Source organism: Chrysochloris asiatica, unplaced genomic scaffold (assembly GCF_000296735.1).
Source record: "Chrysochloris asiatica unplaced genomic scaffold, ChrAsi1.0 scaffold00050, whole genome shotgun sequence".
In the NCBI taxonomy this organism is placed as follows: domain Eukaryota; kingdom Metazoa; phylum Chordata; class Mammalia; order Afrosoricida; family Chrysochloridae; genus Chrysochloris; species Chrysochloris asiatica.
Window position 1 is genome coordinate 11,704,419 of NW_006408568.1, and position 17,630 is coordinate 11,722,048.

The 17,630-nt window shown below is 42.9% G+C and overlaps 1 protein-coding gene across 2 annotated transcripts in view; it reads right to left on the reverse strand.

Moving 5' to 3' along the window:
- The window catches only part of MICAL3 (microtubule associated monooxygenase, calponin and LIM domain containing 3), a 137,841-nt gene that overhangs the window by 96,605 nt on the left and 23,606 nt on the right, over positions 1–17,630 (reverse strand). The window contains exons 10-17 of one of the 2 annotated variants that reach the window (XM_006862725.1): positions 16,468–16,564; positions 13,280–13,427; positions 10,984–11,180; positions 8,614–8,726; positions 8,449–8,511; positions 7,792–7,965; positions 2,796–2,894; positions 529–585 (exon numbers count right to left, since the gene is read on the reverse strand). In XM_006862725.1, coding sequence (XP_006862787.1) covers positions 529–585; positions 2,796–2,894; positions 7,792–7,965; positions 8,449–8,511; positions 8,614–8,726; positions 10,984–11,180; positions 13,280–13,427; positions 16,468–16,564 — 948 coding nt within the window. The remainder of the gene's footprint in view (positions 1–528; positions 586–2,795; positions 2,895–7,791; positions 7,966–8,448; positions 8,512–8,613; positions 8,727–10,983; positions 11,181–13,279; positions 13,428–16,467; positions 16,565–17,630) is intronic. The other variant, XM_006862724.1, reaches the window with a different exon arrangement.

The window sequence follows — 17,630 nt, forward strand, 5'->3', positions numbered from 1 at the left end:
GCTACCTAAAGCTGCTCATTAATGCTTCCCCATTTCGCCATCACTTTCCTGTCCCTCGACCCTCTTCACACTTGAAAAATCCCCATAATGCTTAGAGTCTGGGCTCCCTTAGTATTCCCATCCCAAGATCCCTAAAAAAGCCAAGCAAATGCCATCTGCTTAATGATCTAGACCCTTGCTTTAAGAATCCATGCCCAATTGTCAAATGCTATTCCACCACTGCTACATATTTTAAGGGCAGAAATAGTGTGGTCTTGGGATGAAAAAGGTGAACAGAAAAAAAGTCACTAAGGTCCTTTAGAGCAACACAAACATTCACGATTAGCATCTAATCTGAATGCTGGGTGCATGAAGGCACTACTGTGAATGCTATCTGTATAGATCCACATTGCTAGCAAAAACTCTGGCTCTTAGCTAAGTGACAAGGGTGTGCAAGCAGCAATAGGAGTGGGGATCAGCCCCACCACCACAGCATGCCCCTCTCTCTGGCTCTCAGCATCCCATGCCAACGGGCTCATGCTCGTTTACCCTCTTATGGCGGGGGCTCTGCTTGCCATGGTTGCCAGCATCAAGGTCCCTGAACATCTGTGGGCAACAAAGTAGAAACTTAAGTTCCGTCCAAAGGCTCTATTTGGACCTACTAAGTGATAGCGAGAAATTCAGTACCAGAAATTTAGAGTTCCTTTCAAGACATTTTCCCTGCCCCGTACCCATATTTCCACCTCAAGTTCCCATACTCCCATCAATACCAGATCCCATGACCCAAGGGCAACTGTTTGTGCAGTTGTTTTGATCCACTAGGCTTCCAATGAGGTCAGCCACACAGAGAACTACCGTTAGTACAAAGGTGGAACAAGCTTATTTCTTTCACACAGTGGCATAAGATCAGAGGAATTAATGGAAGGTTAGAAGGGTGAAGCTTCCACAACAAAACATTAGAAAGGAAAGGTGGGGAGTTGAAAATTGGCTAGAATAAACGACCATTCTAATAGTTCAGAAGAAACCCCAGAGGAAAGAGTGAGTGATCCCTGAATAGGACCATGGGACCAAAACAAAATGAATCTATGGGAGAAGTGGAAAATAAAGTCCACGTTGAATGTCCATTTTTAATGCACATATGGGAGTCCACAGACAAGTATGTGTCTCCACTCATCTGAGGAAACCGCTAACATGGCAACCGTAGGAACAGGGAAGTCCACTGTTATTTTTTTTTTAAGACTGTGAATGTGAATTAGGCAATGCTCTTTAGAGAGTCCAGGGAATAGTTCCACCAGCCTGTGTGAGGCGGCTTCAAAACTTAGTGGGAAAATGAAACGAAAAGGGAAAACCACTCTTAATGTGGAGAATTGCAAAGTCACCCATGGCCATGTAGTGGTGGAAAAGTTGATCCAAACATTGTGATGTGGCTAATCTTGTTAAGTACAGTTGAGTCCGTTCTGATGCTCAGCAACCCTGGAGAGGGTTTTTGAGGCTTTCAATCTCTGCAGGAACAGAAAGCCTCTTCTTCTCCCTTGGTGTATTCGAACCATTGGCTTTTGTGGCTTGCAGTCCAGTGTTTCTCCTACAGAGCCTTATCTTTCTCCTACAGAGGCATATTGTCTCCTCAGGGCGGAGGAGCCCTGGGTCACACCACCTGGATTCAATTCCTCTCTACCTTATGCCTCAGTCTCTTCTGTAAAATGGGCATGATAACAGCACTTCCCTCATTGGGTTACTGTGAGAATTGACTGAGAAAATATACATATAAAAGAACTTAGACATAGAAAATTGCTTCCAGGTGCTCTTAGTAACAAGGTATAGGGCAGTTGTCATCAAAACAGTAATTACTCCATTCTTAAATTCATGGACTTCAAAGTACACATCAATTCAACAGTTTCTTCATGTACCACATTTAGTGACAATGGTTACATTTTTTGGATTGTGAGACCATTTTCACCTTCCCTCACTGACATAAATTCACTGACTCCCTAAGTCTCCTAAATCTAACTTTTTGGGTTGCTGTTGTCAATTTTATCATATATATAGTTCTTAAGATAATGCTCAAGGGTACATTTTTTTTTTTTACTGGTAAATGAAACTGTTCAGTTCTAAGATGACTTCAAGAGATATTTTTGGTTAAAGGTTTAAAGATTTATCTCAGGGCAATAGTTTCATATATTTATGTACTCTCCATGACTCCAGAAAGTTTGGACTCTAAGACAATTTAAATGTCAACAGTCCATTCCATATATATACTTAAGTGTTTGGCACAGTACATTCTTGTCCTCATTACCAAGGTCCATGGCTTACTATTTTATAAAGCATTTCTTGAATGATCTGCATAGAGTGTAAGTAGGGAGTGCAGGAAGGGTCATGTGCTTATTGGAAGAAACTAGACACCCAAGAGGCAGGACTCCTAAAATCAGCATTAGAAGATGCTTCCAAGTGCTCAATCTAACTTCATCTCTTTAAAATGGGGCTACAGAGAAATGCATTACTTTCCAAGGATTCTGCATCTCTAATCTGTGACAAATAGAGTTTAAATTTTGTTATTGCATAATCCTATATGGGATTGTACAGTCTCATGATGTGGAACTAGATTATACTACGTGGGGTTTGAACGTATTATGTGTGATCCTGAGGTTCAGCCAGGAATTACTCACTTGCAGCAATAAAGGTTGCTTCCGCTACAAATGGCTTTATTTTTATTAAAATACCCATCATTGAAAAGAGGGAAGACTGACACGTGGTCTCTACTCTAGCCACCTACACAGGCAAAAGGCAGACAGACAGGGAAGACATGCAGAGAAGATCACCTGCTGGCTGCCGCGCACACGGCAGAGAGGTGGAGTAGGGGGAGGAGAGAGGGTGATCACTTTTTTTGGGCAGGTCCGTGACCGTTCCTTTTCCCGTCGCTTTGACACCAACAGACACAAACAGAGAGAACACTGGTGAAACCACGGGTATGTGAGTGCTGGTTCTGGAAAGGCTGAGGGGCATTTGTCAAAAGAATCCCATGAGGCCCCGTCCACGCTCCACAGCAAATCACAGTATGACCAGAGAGGGCCGCTTCCTCCACGCTGGTCAGGCATGTTGTGATAGGCACAGGTCACATCTGAAATCTACAGAGCTGGTCCTGGGGTTGGGGTTGGAGCTTACATTGTAGCACTTTGTAAATGTAAGGGACCAAGGGCGTAGTCTTCTTTGCTAGTTTTATCAGGGTTAGGGGATAGGAGAATTTGGCTTAGTTAGAAGTAGAGAGAAAGGGCAAAAACGTCAACCATCAGGACTGGAAGGTGGAGACACCCTCTCCCCGGCTTCATGTATAGCCATCGGTTACAAAGCAGCACATCCTGTCCGAGTCTACCTATGACAACATCCTGCCACCACTTCCTTGTCTCAGCCCTCTCACATCCAAAAGGCTCTGGAAAACTGGCAAGGGAATACCAGTACAGGAAATGGGATACAAAAAACAAACCTAAGTCACCCGCTAGATACCACAGGTAGGATACCCATGGTTCCTGTCTCTGTCCCTCTGTTCATCTAGACTGTATTCATTGAGTCTGCCTGCGATATAGGGAAGCCCTCAGTACTCAAGAAATCATTACACATTCCTAGGCCTCCAGGATACCCTCTAGAAGAATTCTGTTTCCCTCTGCTCTGCATCACTAGGTGGGGTTGCCACAGGTAATGCTGGGAGAGAGTAAGCGGTTAAGTAAAGCCCCAGGAAAGAGGCCCAGTGTTTGTTCCCAGCCATATGACAATCTCCTGCCAAACCAGGGCTGGGTGATGGGCACAGTTTGCCTGTAGAATGCATTTCTGAGATCAAAGGGCAAAAAGGAGTGGGAGGGGAAGAATATCTGGAAGGTAGGGAGTGAAGCCACTGGTAGGTAAAGGTGCTACTCACTTCCTCTCCTCCCGCCCCAGTGAATCAGAGTGACGAGCTGTTGCCAGTCAGCCCTCCACACTCCTCATGGAGTGAGGAGGGCCTGCAGTCAGGCTGAGTCACAAGCAAGGGCACCTTGTACACTGTTAGGGATCCTCTGTCCCCGGGTTTCTGTAGCATCTGACATTGCACTCCCAGGTTCTCTCTGCCAGGAGATAGATCTGGAAGGCCAAGATTCACAATACCATCCCTAACTTAGTGTTGAGAAAAAAAATATGTGAATAACACAACACATTCCACATGCACATAAGAAAAGTCAGTTCTGTTTCTTTCACAGAACTACTCCTCTGTAGCCAAGGAATTCCCCAACGAAGTATAATCTGAAGCACTTAAGAATCTAACAGGCTTTTTCATTGCTCTTGGCTTCTCACTTTCTATGCTAGACTTTAGTAGCTCTATTCTGTTGCCTGTATAGCCCACTAGCATTCTGCTTCAATGACTGTGACAATACATTGCCCAAATGGCCAAGTGTAGAGCTGGGGACTAACAACAACATTCTCCATGTGGCACCTGGCACAAGGCTAGAGGCCCAGATGCTTCATACAGAAGCACAAGTTGCTCCACAAAATCCTTCAGTACAGCTCAATCAGGCAACAATGGATCCGATGCATCCATTCTTACCATGACTCAGAGTGGCCCTGCATAGCCAAATCCATCCAAAATGCTCCAAAGGCACTGAAAATCATTTGTCTCTCACTCACATGTATCGTTCCAGACCTCCTTTCCTCTTTGCTCCTCCTATCTTCATGGGCTTTAATGATAATGAATCTTGCTTTTGAAATCTAGGAGCTCTGATAGCTTAGTGTGATACTCGGGCTGCTAATGGCAAGGTCAGCAGTTCAAATCTACTAGCTGCTCCGTAGAAGAAAGATGAGGCTTTCTGCTCCCATAAAGATTTATAGCCTCAGAAACCCTATACAGGGTCGATATGAGTTAGAACCAACTCCACAGCACATAACCACCAACCACCAATAGTTAGTGGGCCTTTATTAATCTCACTTTTGAAATCTAAATTCCAAGTGACTAGAGTTCACTTTCCCCTTCAACAGATCTTCAATCAAAGACTTCTTTCAAATCATACCTTCCACCTAGACTTTTAAGCAAAAGATAGAAAAATATAATAGAAGTAAGTTTCCAATGAATTTTTGAAAGAAGATTACATACACAAATGTAGAGAGAGATCACTGGCTCCTGCTGCCACGATTCCATCTCAATTTGGAGGGCCCTGCTTTTACTGTTAGCACATTATTAAAAGGAAGGTTAGAAATGAACATTTTGCCCTGAAAGTCATTTAAATAAAACCCAATTCACCACTCCCAAGCAATAGCTGCCACGCTATAGCCTAAGACGGTTGCTGAAACTGACCGTGAAAAATACTGATGGAATCGAGAGTCAGTTCATCTGATCGCTCAGAATCTGGTACCATGAGACAGCCGTCCAGGCTCCATTGAGCAGGGACTTCCTCAGAAACATGGTTAAAAATTCAGTAACAGTAGAGGCCTCAATAAAATACCCTTCTGCCAGGCTTTCTCCCATAAACCAGGTGTCATCATTCCTCTATGTCCCTGGCCTACTGTTTACCGCTTAGGAGAAGCATTTTCCTAAGAGATATGGCTCAGAATTTAGAGACAACTTCCAAAAAGAGTATTTCAAATGTAGACAAAACACCAAGAAAATGCCTATGCACATCCCTGTCCAGGGTTTGAAAAAACAAAAATCAGGGTTCCAGACTATTTTTTTAGATAACATTTTACTATTTCATATGAGGCTCTACTGCTCCCATCCATTCTCAGCCTGAGAAATTTTCCCTCCAGTGATCTCTCAAGGAGACATGATCTGCAAAACAGTCAACTTTGGATAAACGTCACAATGGCAAAACTCCAAAGGCTATAAGTTAGCTAACAACTTGCCACATAGTTTCTGTTAGTTTCACTGACACTATACTAGCTGGGCACCCTTCTGACTGGGCTCTCAGAACCCAAGGAGTTAAGCACATTTTGCACTAGAATTGGCATTGCCAGAGCCCCTGCTCCAATGAGTAGAGAGAGCTCCTGTCTGTGGGAGTCAGGACTCTAAGGTGTAGGCCTAAGGCTGTGGGGCTCAGACAGAGTCAGGGGTAGGAAGGCCTGGGGAGGCGTGAGCACCCCTCCTGGCCCCTGGGCACTTTCTTTACCTGTTTCCACTGGGGAATGGGAGCAGAGTGACCCTGCTCGGGCAGGCGGCTGGACGGCTGGCTGACCCCACGCTCTTGTGTCGGCTGTGACACATGGGTCAAGTAGGGGTGGGGGCAGGACATGGAGACAAAACAAAATAAAACACAGTAAGGCAAAAGACAAAAAATGGTGCTCAAAGAAGACAGACATACATCTGTGAACTGAGAAGAGGGGTAGAATTCTTAAATTCTCACTTACAAAGGAAAGAAAATATTCCCTGGGGGATAGGGTAACCACCTCCCCAACGCCCCTCTCCCCAACAAAATAAAATAGGAAAATGGAAGTTGTCATCTCATTATTCTTTTTCCAAGTTCAGTGTTCTCTGAGCTGATTTGGAAAACTAATCTTTCTATCCAAATTGAGGAAAGCAGTTAGGGGTCCTCTCACAGAAAGCATTCCAATGCTAAAGAAGGGATCCCTCCCCACCAGTCTTCCTGAGATGGGGTGGCACCTGAGGCTGCTGGAGTCTCTGAGCAGCCTCAAACATTTACCAACAAGTATCATCAGCAAGTCACAGCATGAAGAGATTGAAGTACAGAGATTAATTACCACAGACTATATGTGAAAAGTAGTTAGTATGGCCAGACTCTAGGAAAAATTCTTCTCACCTTCCCGGATTCATAGGAACAATGGTTGATGAAGATAATAAAGACAGAGAAAAGGAATGAAGAAGATGGGCTCCCAAGGTCAGATGCTCCCTTCATGTTGTCAGGGAATTTTGTAAGAAAATTTCAGAGTGAATCTCAAAACCCAAGCACCACCTCTTAGAAGTCTCAGCAACTATTAGATAAATGAGTGGCGGACAAGACCTAACCAAGACACTTCAGGACAAATATTCCTGTGGATCACTCTCCTGCTTGACCTAAAGGAGCACAGTTTGGTATTCATGAAGTATCTTTAACACGTTCATATGCTTTGCCTAGTACTATCCTAGGAAAAAGATATGAAAAAACAATAGCGCCCCCCACCCCCAATAACAGGGCTTTATCATAAGAATGTTTGCCACTGTACAAGGAAGGAGTTGAAACAACTAAAAACATTCCACATTAGAGGAGTAATTAAGAGAAAGGTGCACATACATTTTGGAAGATGTTTATAGAGTTTGGAACACAATGAGAATACAGCAAAAGTAAAATGAAAAAAAAAAAAAAAGACAACAAAAAACAGGCTAGAAGAGTACATATTAATCATAGCTTCTACTATGAAAACAACAATGAACTGACAAGACCAGGAGGAAAAATAGCAAAATATTAATGGAACTATATACAGGCAGCTTAATTACCATTATTATACTTCTCAGCATTTTTCTGAATAAATACATACTTTTAGAATTTAAATATGTACGTATATGTGAATATATATAGACATACATACATATGTATATTGGTACACTTTGTTTAAATGCCTCTGATTTTTGTCACAGATATCTTGGACCTGAAGGCTAAGGACACAGCAGTTCTACAAGTAGTGCACTTTGTAAGAAGAGCTAATGAGATGCTCCTCTCGGACATAGGCAACAGACCAGCAAACGCCAATCCTGGGTTCATGAATCCGCGGGTCTGTTACATACTCCTCTTCCTTTGACTAAGAAGAGTCCTCTTGGCTGTATGACCAGCTCATATGTGGATGGGCAGGGTGAGCTATGGGGCTTACCTGTCTCCTTACACCGGTGGACTGTGGGGGCGCATTCTCTTCAAACTTGGCCAGCAGCTGGGTTGCCATGTGCTTCACTTTGTTCTGATTCCCCACAGCAACGTCCATTCTCCTGTCCGTCAGCGTGCTCACCAGCGTAGGCCTCTCTCCTCGGTAGCTGCGCGGAGCCTCCTCCTGTTGAACACCAACCACCCAAGAACCGCACTCTGTTACAGGAGGCTCCTCCAAATGCCCTTCCCTCTGTGAAGAAGCTCAGTGCATCCCTGGAACAGGGGTTAGTATTTGTGCTATAGGTTGAGCCTACAGCTCTCTTCAGGGTTCAGGGTTCTAATCTCAAGATGGAGCCAGCAAGAATTTGGTGCACAGGGCCATGTGAGAAAGTAATCATCAGACTGCCCCAGAAAGCCACTGCTCTTTGCCAAATACAGGATTCCAAAAAGAGAAAGCATTAGTGTACATAACGTGTGCTCCCTTGGGCCCTCCCCCTGATTAAGCAAAGGCAACAGCTCTCAGAAAAAGCTTCTGCCTCCATAAATTCTCATAAAGTTAAGAATGGATGTGGAAAGATCTAAAGATACCAATTTGGAGAAATTAAAGACTTAAACCAAAAAGGACAATTCAGTACAATCATTCCAGCAAATTCCAGATCATTCTCACCTCCTCCGATTGACTGGTCTTTCTCCTCTTTCCAGCACCATCCAAGTCCTTTTCCTTTTTATCCTGTACCAAGAGAGAATCAGTGTACGAAATACATGATTGCAGCCCCATGCCTTGCTATTGGCTCCGTAGCCTACGTAAAGGCTCCTCCTCCCTTCCATTTACCTTGGGAGAACGTTTCCGAGAGATGGTCTGCCCGAGTTTGCTTAGGAAGGATATGGGGGATTTGGTGCTGGCTATCAGGACTGCCTTCTCCTCAGCATTCAGGTCCAAGGTGTCTGTGGACAAAACCCAGCAAAGCTCCAGGATAGTCCTGGAGGGGAACACAAAGTCCTGACCAGTACTACTCTCCCTTACAGGTGGCCTCAGAATGTACCACTGGCACCCCAGCTGTGACACAAGCACGAGAAGATCCACAGGAAAGCTACGAAGGCAACACATTTAGTTCTGGATGTCAAGCCATCTCTTTTGTACCCACAGAAACAAACAAAAATCTTTTCCACAATCAACTTCAGCTGGGAAACATTCGCGTTTGCTTGTCAAAGGTTGGAGTCCGCCTGTGACAGTTAGCTGCATCAGAGCACTGAAGCATCACCCTTTTCTGATAAGAATTCCAGGGACAGAGAAGCAGAGGGTGTGTAACTCAGGTTCATGGCTTTGATGTAGGCAAACACCAGGCACTAAGGTTCTCCCTGAGTGGACATACTATTGTTAGAGTTGTAGATGTCTGTTGTAACAGCACTAGTTGGTCAAATCAGAAAGGAAACTCCAGTCTCTAGTTAAATAAGGCCACAGTACAAGTGGCAGAGGCAGTAAAGCTCTGGTAGTATAGTGCTTACTAATCGTGCTGCTAACTTCAAGACCAGCAGTCTGAAACTACTAGCTGTCCTGCAGGAGACAGATGAGGCTTTCTGCTCCCGTAAAGATTTATAGCTTCAGAAACCCTGAACAGGTCACTAAGAGTCAGAACCAACTCCACGGCAAAGGACCACCACCACAATGTTTAATTAGTAGCAATGTTGAGTAACATTAAAATAAATGAAACTAATAATGAATAGCTAACAGTTATTAAGTACTTCCAACTGCCAAACATATTCTTAGCAGATCACAGTTTAATGATATATAGTAAAAACCAGCGACAGTTGGAACCTCTGCAAGGTGGACAATGTCAGAGAAGAAAAATGAAAATATTTTCCACTAGAAAGGAAGATAATAAAGTGATAAGACTGCACCCTGTCTAAGTGGAAACCTTGGAAGACCCAGAGGAAACAAGGTGGCTCGATTGAGTTCTGGTTCTCACTGGTTTTACTACATATTTATTCCTCTTTACAGACGGAAAAGCTGAGGCACAGAAAAATTTAGTTACATATGTAGGTCAGCATGTGGAAGTATGGGATGTAAATTTAGGTCAGGCGCCACATTCTGCACTCTTAAGCATTATGCTACACTTAACTCCAAGGGACAATAAACAACAATGGGAATAATAAAAAAAAATATGGTATTTCTTATGATACAACGACAGACTGAGGCAGTAGACTTGGGGCCAAGGAAGATCTCTGGAAAACACTAATGGGTAAAGGAAGAAAGAGAAGGCAGAGAAAGAACAGTTAGAGGAGAAAGGAGGAGAATGAGGCCAGCATGGCACAGGATCATGGGAGTTGAGGGCAAGAGAAAGTTTCAAGAAAAAGAACATCATTCCACAGTGATGAACGAGGCAGAAAAATCAAGTGCAGTATGGGTGAGAAATGAGAAAAGAATGTAGTGTTTGGTGATTTGTAAAGGTTGTGAAGAATAATTTGGACAGAGCAGAAAAGCTAGAAGGTGGGTTGCAAAGTGGTTGGAAATTCAAAAAGGCTGTCTCTAAGAGAAAGGGCATGAGAAGTTTGTAGCGTCAAGGGGGAAAAGGATAGGAATGCCTTTTGCATATTTAATAACTGAGTAAGAAGGGTTTGGGAAAGAAAGAAGGGTAGCAGATATACTCCAAAAAACCCCAAACTTGTTGCCATCTAATCGATTCTGACTCATAGTGACCCCACAGGACATAGCAGAACTGCCCCATGGTGTTTCTAAGGCCACTGTCTTTACTGAAGCAGACTGCCACATCTTTCTCCCATGGAGTGACTGGTGGATTTGAACCACCAACCTTTTGGTTAGCAGCTCAGTACATAACTACTACACCACCAGGGGTCCTTGAGGACACAAGAGAGAAGCAAACAATAAGGGAGCAAAATTACACAGACTTTTCCTGATAGTCAACCAGAAAAACCACAGTGTAAGCTGAGGCTGGTACAGTGGCAGCAGCAATGGGCTCAGTGTAACAACTGTGAGGGTGGTGCAGGGCTGGGTAGTGGTTCGCTCTGTTGTCAGAGGGTCATGAGTTTGAACCGACCTGATGGTACCCAACGACAACAAGCTGAAGTTTATATTTGGTGGCACTGATGAAAGGTCCCGTTGAGAGGGAAGACTGAAAAAGCTAGGCAAGAACACAGCAGGAGATGGAGGACATTCTGAGCAGTGCCGCAGCCAGGCTCTTACCACTGGACGGAAGCGAGTCCTTGAACATCTCATAGAACTGGGTCAAGTACATCACCATGGACAGCTTGTCAGGCTCCCCCACAGAGGCCATGTCTTTGCCAGTCATGATGGGAGAAATGCCTAGCTCCTTCTCAGCAATATCAAAGGCCAGCTGGTTATTCTTCTCCACATTCTGCTCATCCAGGGTATCAAAGTCTCTGAGAACCAGGACAAGGAAAATGCATCAAGATGGGTTGGTTGTTCCCAAACCGGAAAACACATCATCAAGGAGTCCGCATCATCCCTGCTCTCTTGGTTAAAAGCCAGGGTGCAGTGCATCACTGAAATTGGAAAGCAAACCTGTTTAATCTCCTCTTTCTTCTTGTTTTTACTAAGGAAACACGTTCGTCTTAAGGAGAATGATTAAACATTTACCCGAAAAGAAGAGAGGCAAAGTTGAAAAACTACCCTCATTTACCTGATTACATGAATTTATTAAAATGTAAGCTTAAAAGTAGGAACTATCTTTAATATGTACTCTTTTGTACTTTTTGTGTGGTATATATATATAAATAAGCAAATGTTAAATAATGATATAAAAATCCTATTTGGATTAGACTGCTTTAAGGCCCTGGGATTATCAGTTTTATCCCTTGGAACAAACAAACTATTATTATACTCAATCAGCTCTGGTAACTCTTACTCAGCCTTCTCCTCGAAGGGAAATTCCAAAACCTTCCTCAAAAGTTTGTTCCACTGCTAAATTTCCTGAGTTTTCCCAAGCATTTAGATTAACATTTCCCTCTGGGTTTTCAGCTTCTTGCTCTTCAATCAGTGTAAAGAGTGGAGAGCATTCGTCTTGAAGTAAGGCAGACCTAGCTGTGTTAACCTACTGACCTCAGAGCATTGTTCTTCATTTTTAATATTCCTTTCTCTGTACATTAAGCCTATTAAACTATGGAGGCCTCACCCCGTATGAAGTCATTGTACTCTATCCAGTGCCAAATTACCTATCCACTGCGCTGTTTTCTGATACAAATCTACTTGAGAACTCTCCTAGACCTTTTCACCAGGCAGCCTGTGGTCTTTTCTAACAATAATGTACTCACTCCAGCCCCATATGTGCCCCTCCACCCCATCTGTCAGGCCCCCTTCAGCTTTGTTTTTTGTTTTTTTTTTAACTTCTTGCCTTCCCTTTGGAACAGAACTGATTCATCTCATTCATCTCCTAGAGCATTTATGGACCATTTATCACAATCGTTTGTAAAATTGCTCATGCCTCCTCCCCTCCTTCTTTTGGTGGGGTGAGTAAGCCCTCATTTCACTTACCTCTGACCAGCCTCTGGATAAGGTAAGAGCTACAGCATCAGAGATCACTTACTATTATCCAAGCAAATCAGAAATTCCTGAAACCACACTATATAAGGCTAGTTTTACTAGCTCTTAACTCAATATTGTATAACTGTCATGTAAATAAGGCCTGTGGCTTTTAGGATTACCTAAAAGGTTATGTAAGCAGTCATTAAAACAGAACAAAGAAACAAAAAATTGGGCCCTTAAGTGGACCTAGTGATAAAAAGGACAGGCAGCCAAAAGAAACCAACATGTTCTGCTTCTGTTTCTGATCTTTTTGTTTGGTTCCCATGGTAACGAATGCTGATGGAGGCCCACTGAGCACACTGGTCACTGACAGTTGGCCTGGGTCCTCCTAGTGTCCCGAGTCTGCAGACAGGTGAGTGAAGAATGACCAGAAGAAGAGATGGCACTACTCTAGGTTGTTAGGGCCATGAGCTTTGAGAACTTGACAGAATTACGTGGGTAAAAAGTACAGTCCGCAACAAAGAGATAGTATCAATGAACCATTATGAATTGGGTAAGCATTCGCTGGTTTTTGTTTTGTTGGTGGTGACATATTTGTTTGGAGCTAGCCAAGTGTTCTAGCCAGGTTTCCCTTGTGACCAATAGCATTGGAAAGATAACTGGCCAAGAATAAGAGTTCAACCCAGGGCCAATAAACAGTTTTCCTCTGTGTGACGTTAATAAGCCCAGGTGGGTGTTACAATCAGTTTTTGACCTTATGAGTGTCATGCTTTTAAAAATCCAGTCAATTTCATTTTGAAAATTCCTGGGCTGAATTATACAATGCTTGATATCGAAGTTTTAAGTAGTTAAATTAAAATTAGTCATTGTCTCCTACAGAAAATGTCTCTTACTATGCACCTCATTTTAGAAAACAGTACAAAAGTTGGCTACTTGACAGTAGGGAAACTCTGAGACCTTTGGGGGATATAGAACACAAAATCGCATCATGACTTACATCAGATCGGGGCGGTATCTATGGATAATTGCACACAAGGCCAGGCCACTTTTCCAAGACATGGTGAGATCTGTCACATTCACCCCTGAGTAGCCATCTGTCTGCCTTTGGCACCAACCCAGCAGTTTGCTAGAACGAGCTACGGACTCTAAAACAAAGAAAACAAAAACCATTATTGGAAGTGTGTTCACCTAGTAATGCTGATAGAGGATCCTCTTTGTAGTACACACATCCAGTATAAACAAGAACTCCGCCACATAACCCTTTCTTCAGGCCGTCTTTTCTAACAGAATTGTACCCTTTATCCTCCAGACCTCATGTACTCCATTCACCTTCTCCTTCAACCCCATACACTAGGCACCCTTAACTTACTTCTATCTTCGCCCTCGTAACACTTCATGAATGCTGTACTTTTCAAAATTCCAGCTATTAATTCAATTGATATCAGTGTAGTAGAATTTTAGGTAGATGACTGATTTATCCATATTCTGAGATCAAATCCCACTTCCCCTAACAGAAAGTCACATCATTACTAGGGTGGTCTGAGTTGTTGAAGCTGAAGCCCCTGTGGTACTCTTGGTCACTGACTTAGAGGGAAGAGCACCACCTACTGAGCAGTCACGCCCATTTGCAATAGCTCTAGGATTTCCCTAGAGAGCTCCTGGGGAGCTGGCTGAGAAAGCTCTTTCCCCTCAGAATAACACTCAGAGAGTCAGATTAGAAGAGTGTGCTCTATCTTCAAACCAACAGCAAACAAAGCCCCCTGATCTTACACTCTGTAAGGTTACTTGGCCAGGCCAAGGACCGCAGACCAACCAAATCAACCCCTCAGGCCAGGCTGCACACCCTATCACCCTGTATTATAAGTGATCGGCTCTTGAAAAACTGAATCAACACAAGCGCTTGGATGTTTTCCAGTTCATTGACATAGTTTCTAAAACATGAATAGCCTTTATAAATATCAGCTTTTCTTAATCACATCGGAAGATATCTGCAAGTTGCTATTTGCATACAAGAAAGTCTAATTCCCTAACCTAAGGTTTCAAAAACTTTGTGGGAAAACGGAATGAAAAAACAATGGAATTTTTCTACAAACTTGTTGAAGATGTCATTTAAAACTTGTATTAGGCAATTTGTGAACATAAGGTAAAAGTCACATATTCTAAGTCTTCTGTTTCATTTAAATCCCTCACAGGAAAAATGGAGTCCTGGTGTGGTGCTGTGGGTTAATGCGCTGGACTGCAAGGTCAATTTGAACCACAAGGTCAGTAGTTTGAGCTCTCGGGTCAGTGATTCAAGCTCACTAAAACCACTCCTTGAAAACCTTCTACAGGGCTGCCACGAGTCATAATCGACTTGATGGCACTTAACAACAATAGCAAAAATGTATTCTAAAAGTATACACAGAGCTACTGCTGGTGCCATCTTCATAAATCTCTTGGACCCAGACAGAAATTAACTTATTTAAATGCTTTCCAAATCTGTTTATATGCATCCACCTAATATGTATTGGAGGAGCCAATGAGCTGGGCTGGTAATCTCAAGGTCAGCCGTTTGAATCTACCAGCTGTTCCTTGGGAGAAAGATGAAGCTTCCAGCTCCCATAAAGATTTACAGCATTTGAACCCCTGTACAGGGTCACTATGAGTTGGAGTAACCTCCACCATACTTTACCACCACCACCAATACGTATCAGAAGCCTGGTTTGGTGCTGTAAGATAAGCACTGGGCTGCTAACCACAAGGTTGGCAGTTTAAACCCACCAGTTGCTCTGCACAAACTCTATACATGGTTGATAATCATAGGAATCAACTAGATAGCACTTTACAACAACGATATGTATTGGGAAAGTTCTAGAAATAACAGGAGTGAACAAAGATTTACTCTTTGCTTTCTAAGAAATGACACCTTAGTGGAGAAAGATAAAGGTGTTCAAATTGCCTGTTAGCCATCGTATCCCTCCAGATAGTCCAAAATTAAAATGTGCAAAACAGAACTAATCATCTTGTTTTCTCAAACTTTCTCATCTTCCAGACGGCAGCACCATCTACAACTATCTCCTTCTTTTCTCATAGTGCAATCAACTGCCAATGCCTATCATATGTGGCTCCTTAATAGTCCCTCACAAAATAGTGACAGTGACAAAATGGTGGCCGTTCCTGAATACCCATTATATAACAGGCACTGTAAACTCCCACATCACAGACAAGGAAACTTGTTACTTGTTCAGAGACATTAAGTAGCCTGTCCAAGGGCACTACTTTGCAGAACTTGGACTGGGACCGAGATGCATCTGGTCTCCAAATCTGAGTTCTCACTCCAGTCCACTGCATTCGCCCTGCTCCATTCCCACCATCAATTTAGGCCTTTTTTACTTTTTAGTTTGAGCTATTACAATTACAATGTGATTAGTTTCTCTACCTCAACATTGCCCTTCAAGAATTCATCGAATGTGTAGCTGACCAGATATACTTATGGCACTCTTTAAAAAACAAAAATCTTCAGGGGTTCTTCAATGCCTCAATGTCTACAATATAAAGAATGGCCTTTGCTTCCATCACTATATCCTGTCCACGGCTTAGGACACAGCTACGACGCCACTACTTCCTCCATAAAATCTTCCCCGATAACTTTAGTTAATTCCGTTCTCTGGTAAGGGGCAGCACGGGCATCTGATTTATTTTTGCATCCCCATTAACACCTCAGAAGCTCTAGTGGTGCAATGGTTAAATGCTTGGCTGCTAACCAAAAGGCCAGTGGTTTGAATCCACCAGCAACTCTGAAGGAAAAAGACCTGGAAACCTATTCCCTATAGATTACAGCCTAGGAAACTCTCTGGGGCAGATTCTACTCTGTTATACAGGGAATACTATGAACTAGAACTGACTAGGCGGCATACTTCTCCACTTCGACATCACTGATATTTTGGGTATATGTTTTTTTGTTTGGGAGGAGGGGTGTGCTATCTTATGTACTGTAAGAGATTTAGCAGCATTCTTGGCCTCTATCAACTACACATCAGTAGATAACCCTCTCCCAGGTATGACAATGACAATGTCTCCAAACATTGACAAATGTCTCCTGGGGGTTAAAAATCACACCTGGTACTGTGCACATTAACTGGTCAATGAGTACAGGCTTTTTAGAACAAGACACCTGTGTTCTAATAGGCCATTACCAGAACTTACCGTTGCGAGTCAACTTTGGGGTAGTTCGGGAATTCACCAGGTTCTCCATTTCCAGATGAATGTCTTTCGTTTCTCCAGTATCATATAAATGGCGTACCTGGCAGAAAGTTAGGAAGTTGAAAAGAAGGAAAATAAAATGCTGGGTTAATAAACCCCCATCCAAGAGTGAAATGATTGAGAGACAAGACTGGGCTAGAAGTAGGAAGGGGCCCACTGTAGAAAGAAGTTAGATAAGGTCCTTTGAATCCTTTACGGGATGAGGTAGAATTTCTATATCAATAAATACATATCAATCTTGGTTTGGTCTAAGATGAAGCCGAAGACCAAAGTCTCTATGTAGAGACAGACGAATCTCCAAAAAAAGTCAATGAATAAAGCTTAATGACAGCTTTATGTATGTTCTAAGCAAGACAGTAAGATTGCTTCTACCCTAACATCATACAAATGTTTACAGCTACAGTCATGTAGGGAAAATGCAGCAGGAACTCCACGCATCCTGAACCCCTAAAAACTGTAAGAAGTTGTGCTAAAAATGAGCTACCCTGTCATGACAGTCCATAGATAGTCTCTGTTGAACCATTAATGCTGCCAAATTATAGCAGCAGGTTTATGGACACCTATGAATTTACAACATGTAAATATGGAAGATGTCAGATACAAACTTCAGGTAGATCCAAACAACCAAACCCACAGCCACTGTGTTAATTCTGACCCAATAGCGACCCTGTAGGATAGAGCAGAAATGCTTCTTAAGGTTTCCAAGACTGTCAGTTTTTACAGAAGCAGACAGCCTCATCTTTCTCCCAAAGAGCGGCTGGTAGCTTTGAACTGCTGACCTTGGGTTAGCAGCCTGACACTTAATCCACTATGCTATCAGCTCCTTAAACATCAGGTATGCTGTGGAGTCGGTTCTGAGTCATAGCAACCCATATAGGGTTTCTGCAGCTGGAAATTTTTACAGGAGCAGAAAGTCTCATCTTTCTCCCACATAAACATCACACAGTGAATAAAAATGATGCTATGAAAAAGGCAAAGTATGTCTAATGGGTTGCTTCCTAAACACTGTTCTTATCTTTGAGGTTATTGTACATTACTAAGATGTCATTCTCAGTGCAGTAATTAGAGGATTTAGAGATGTTGAGAAACCACTCAGTAGGTTAAAA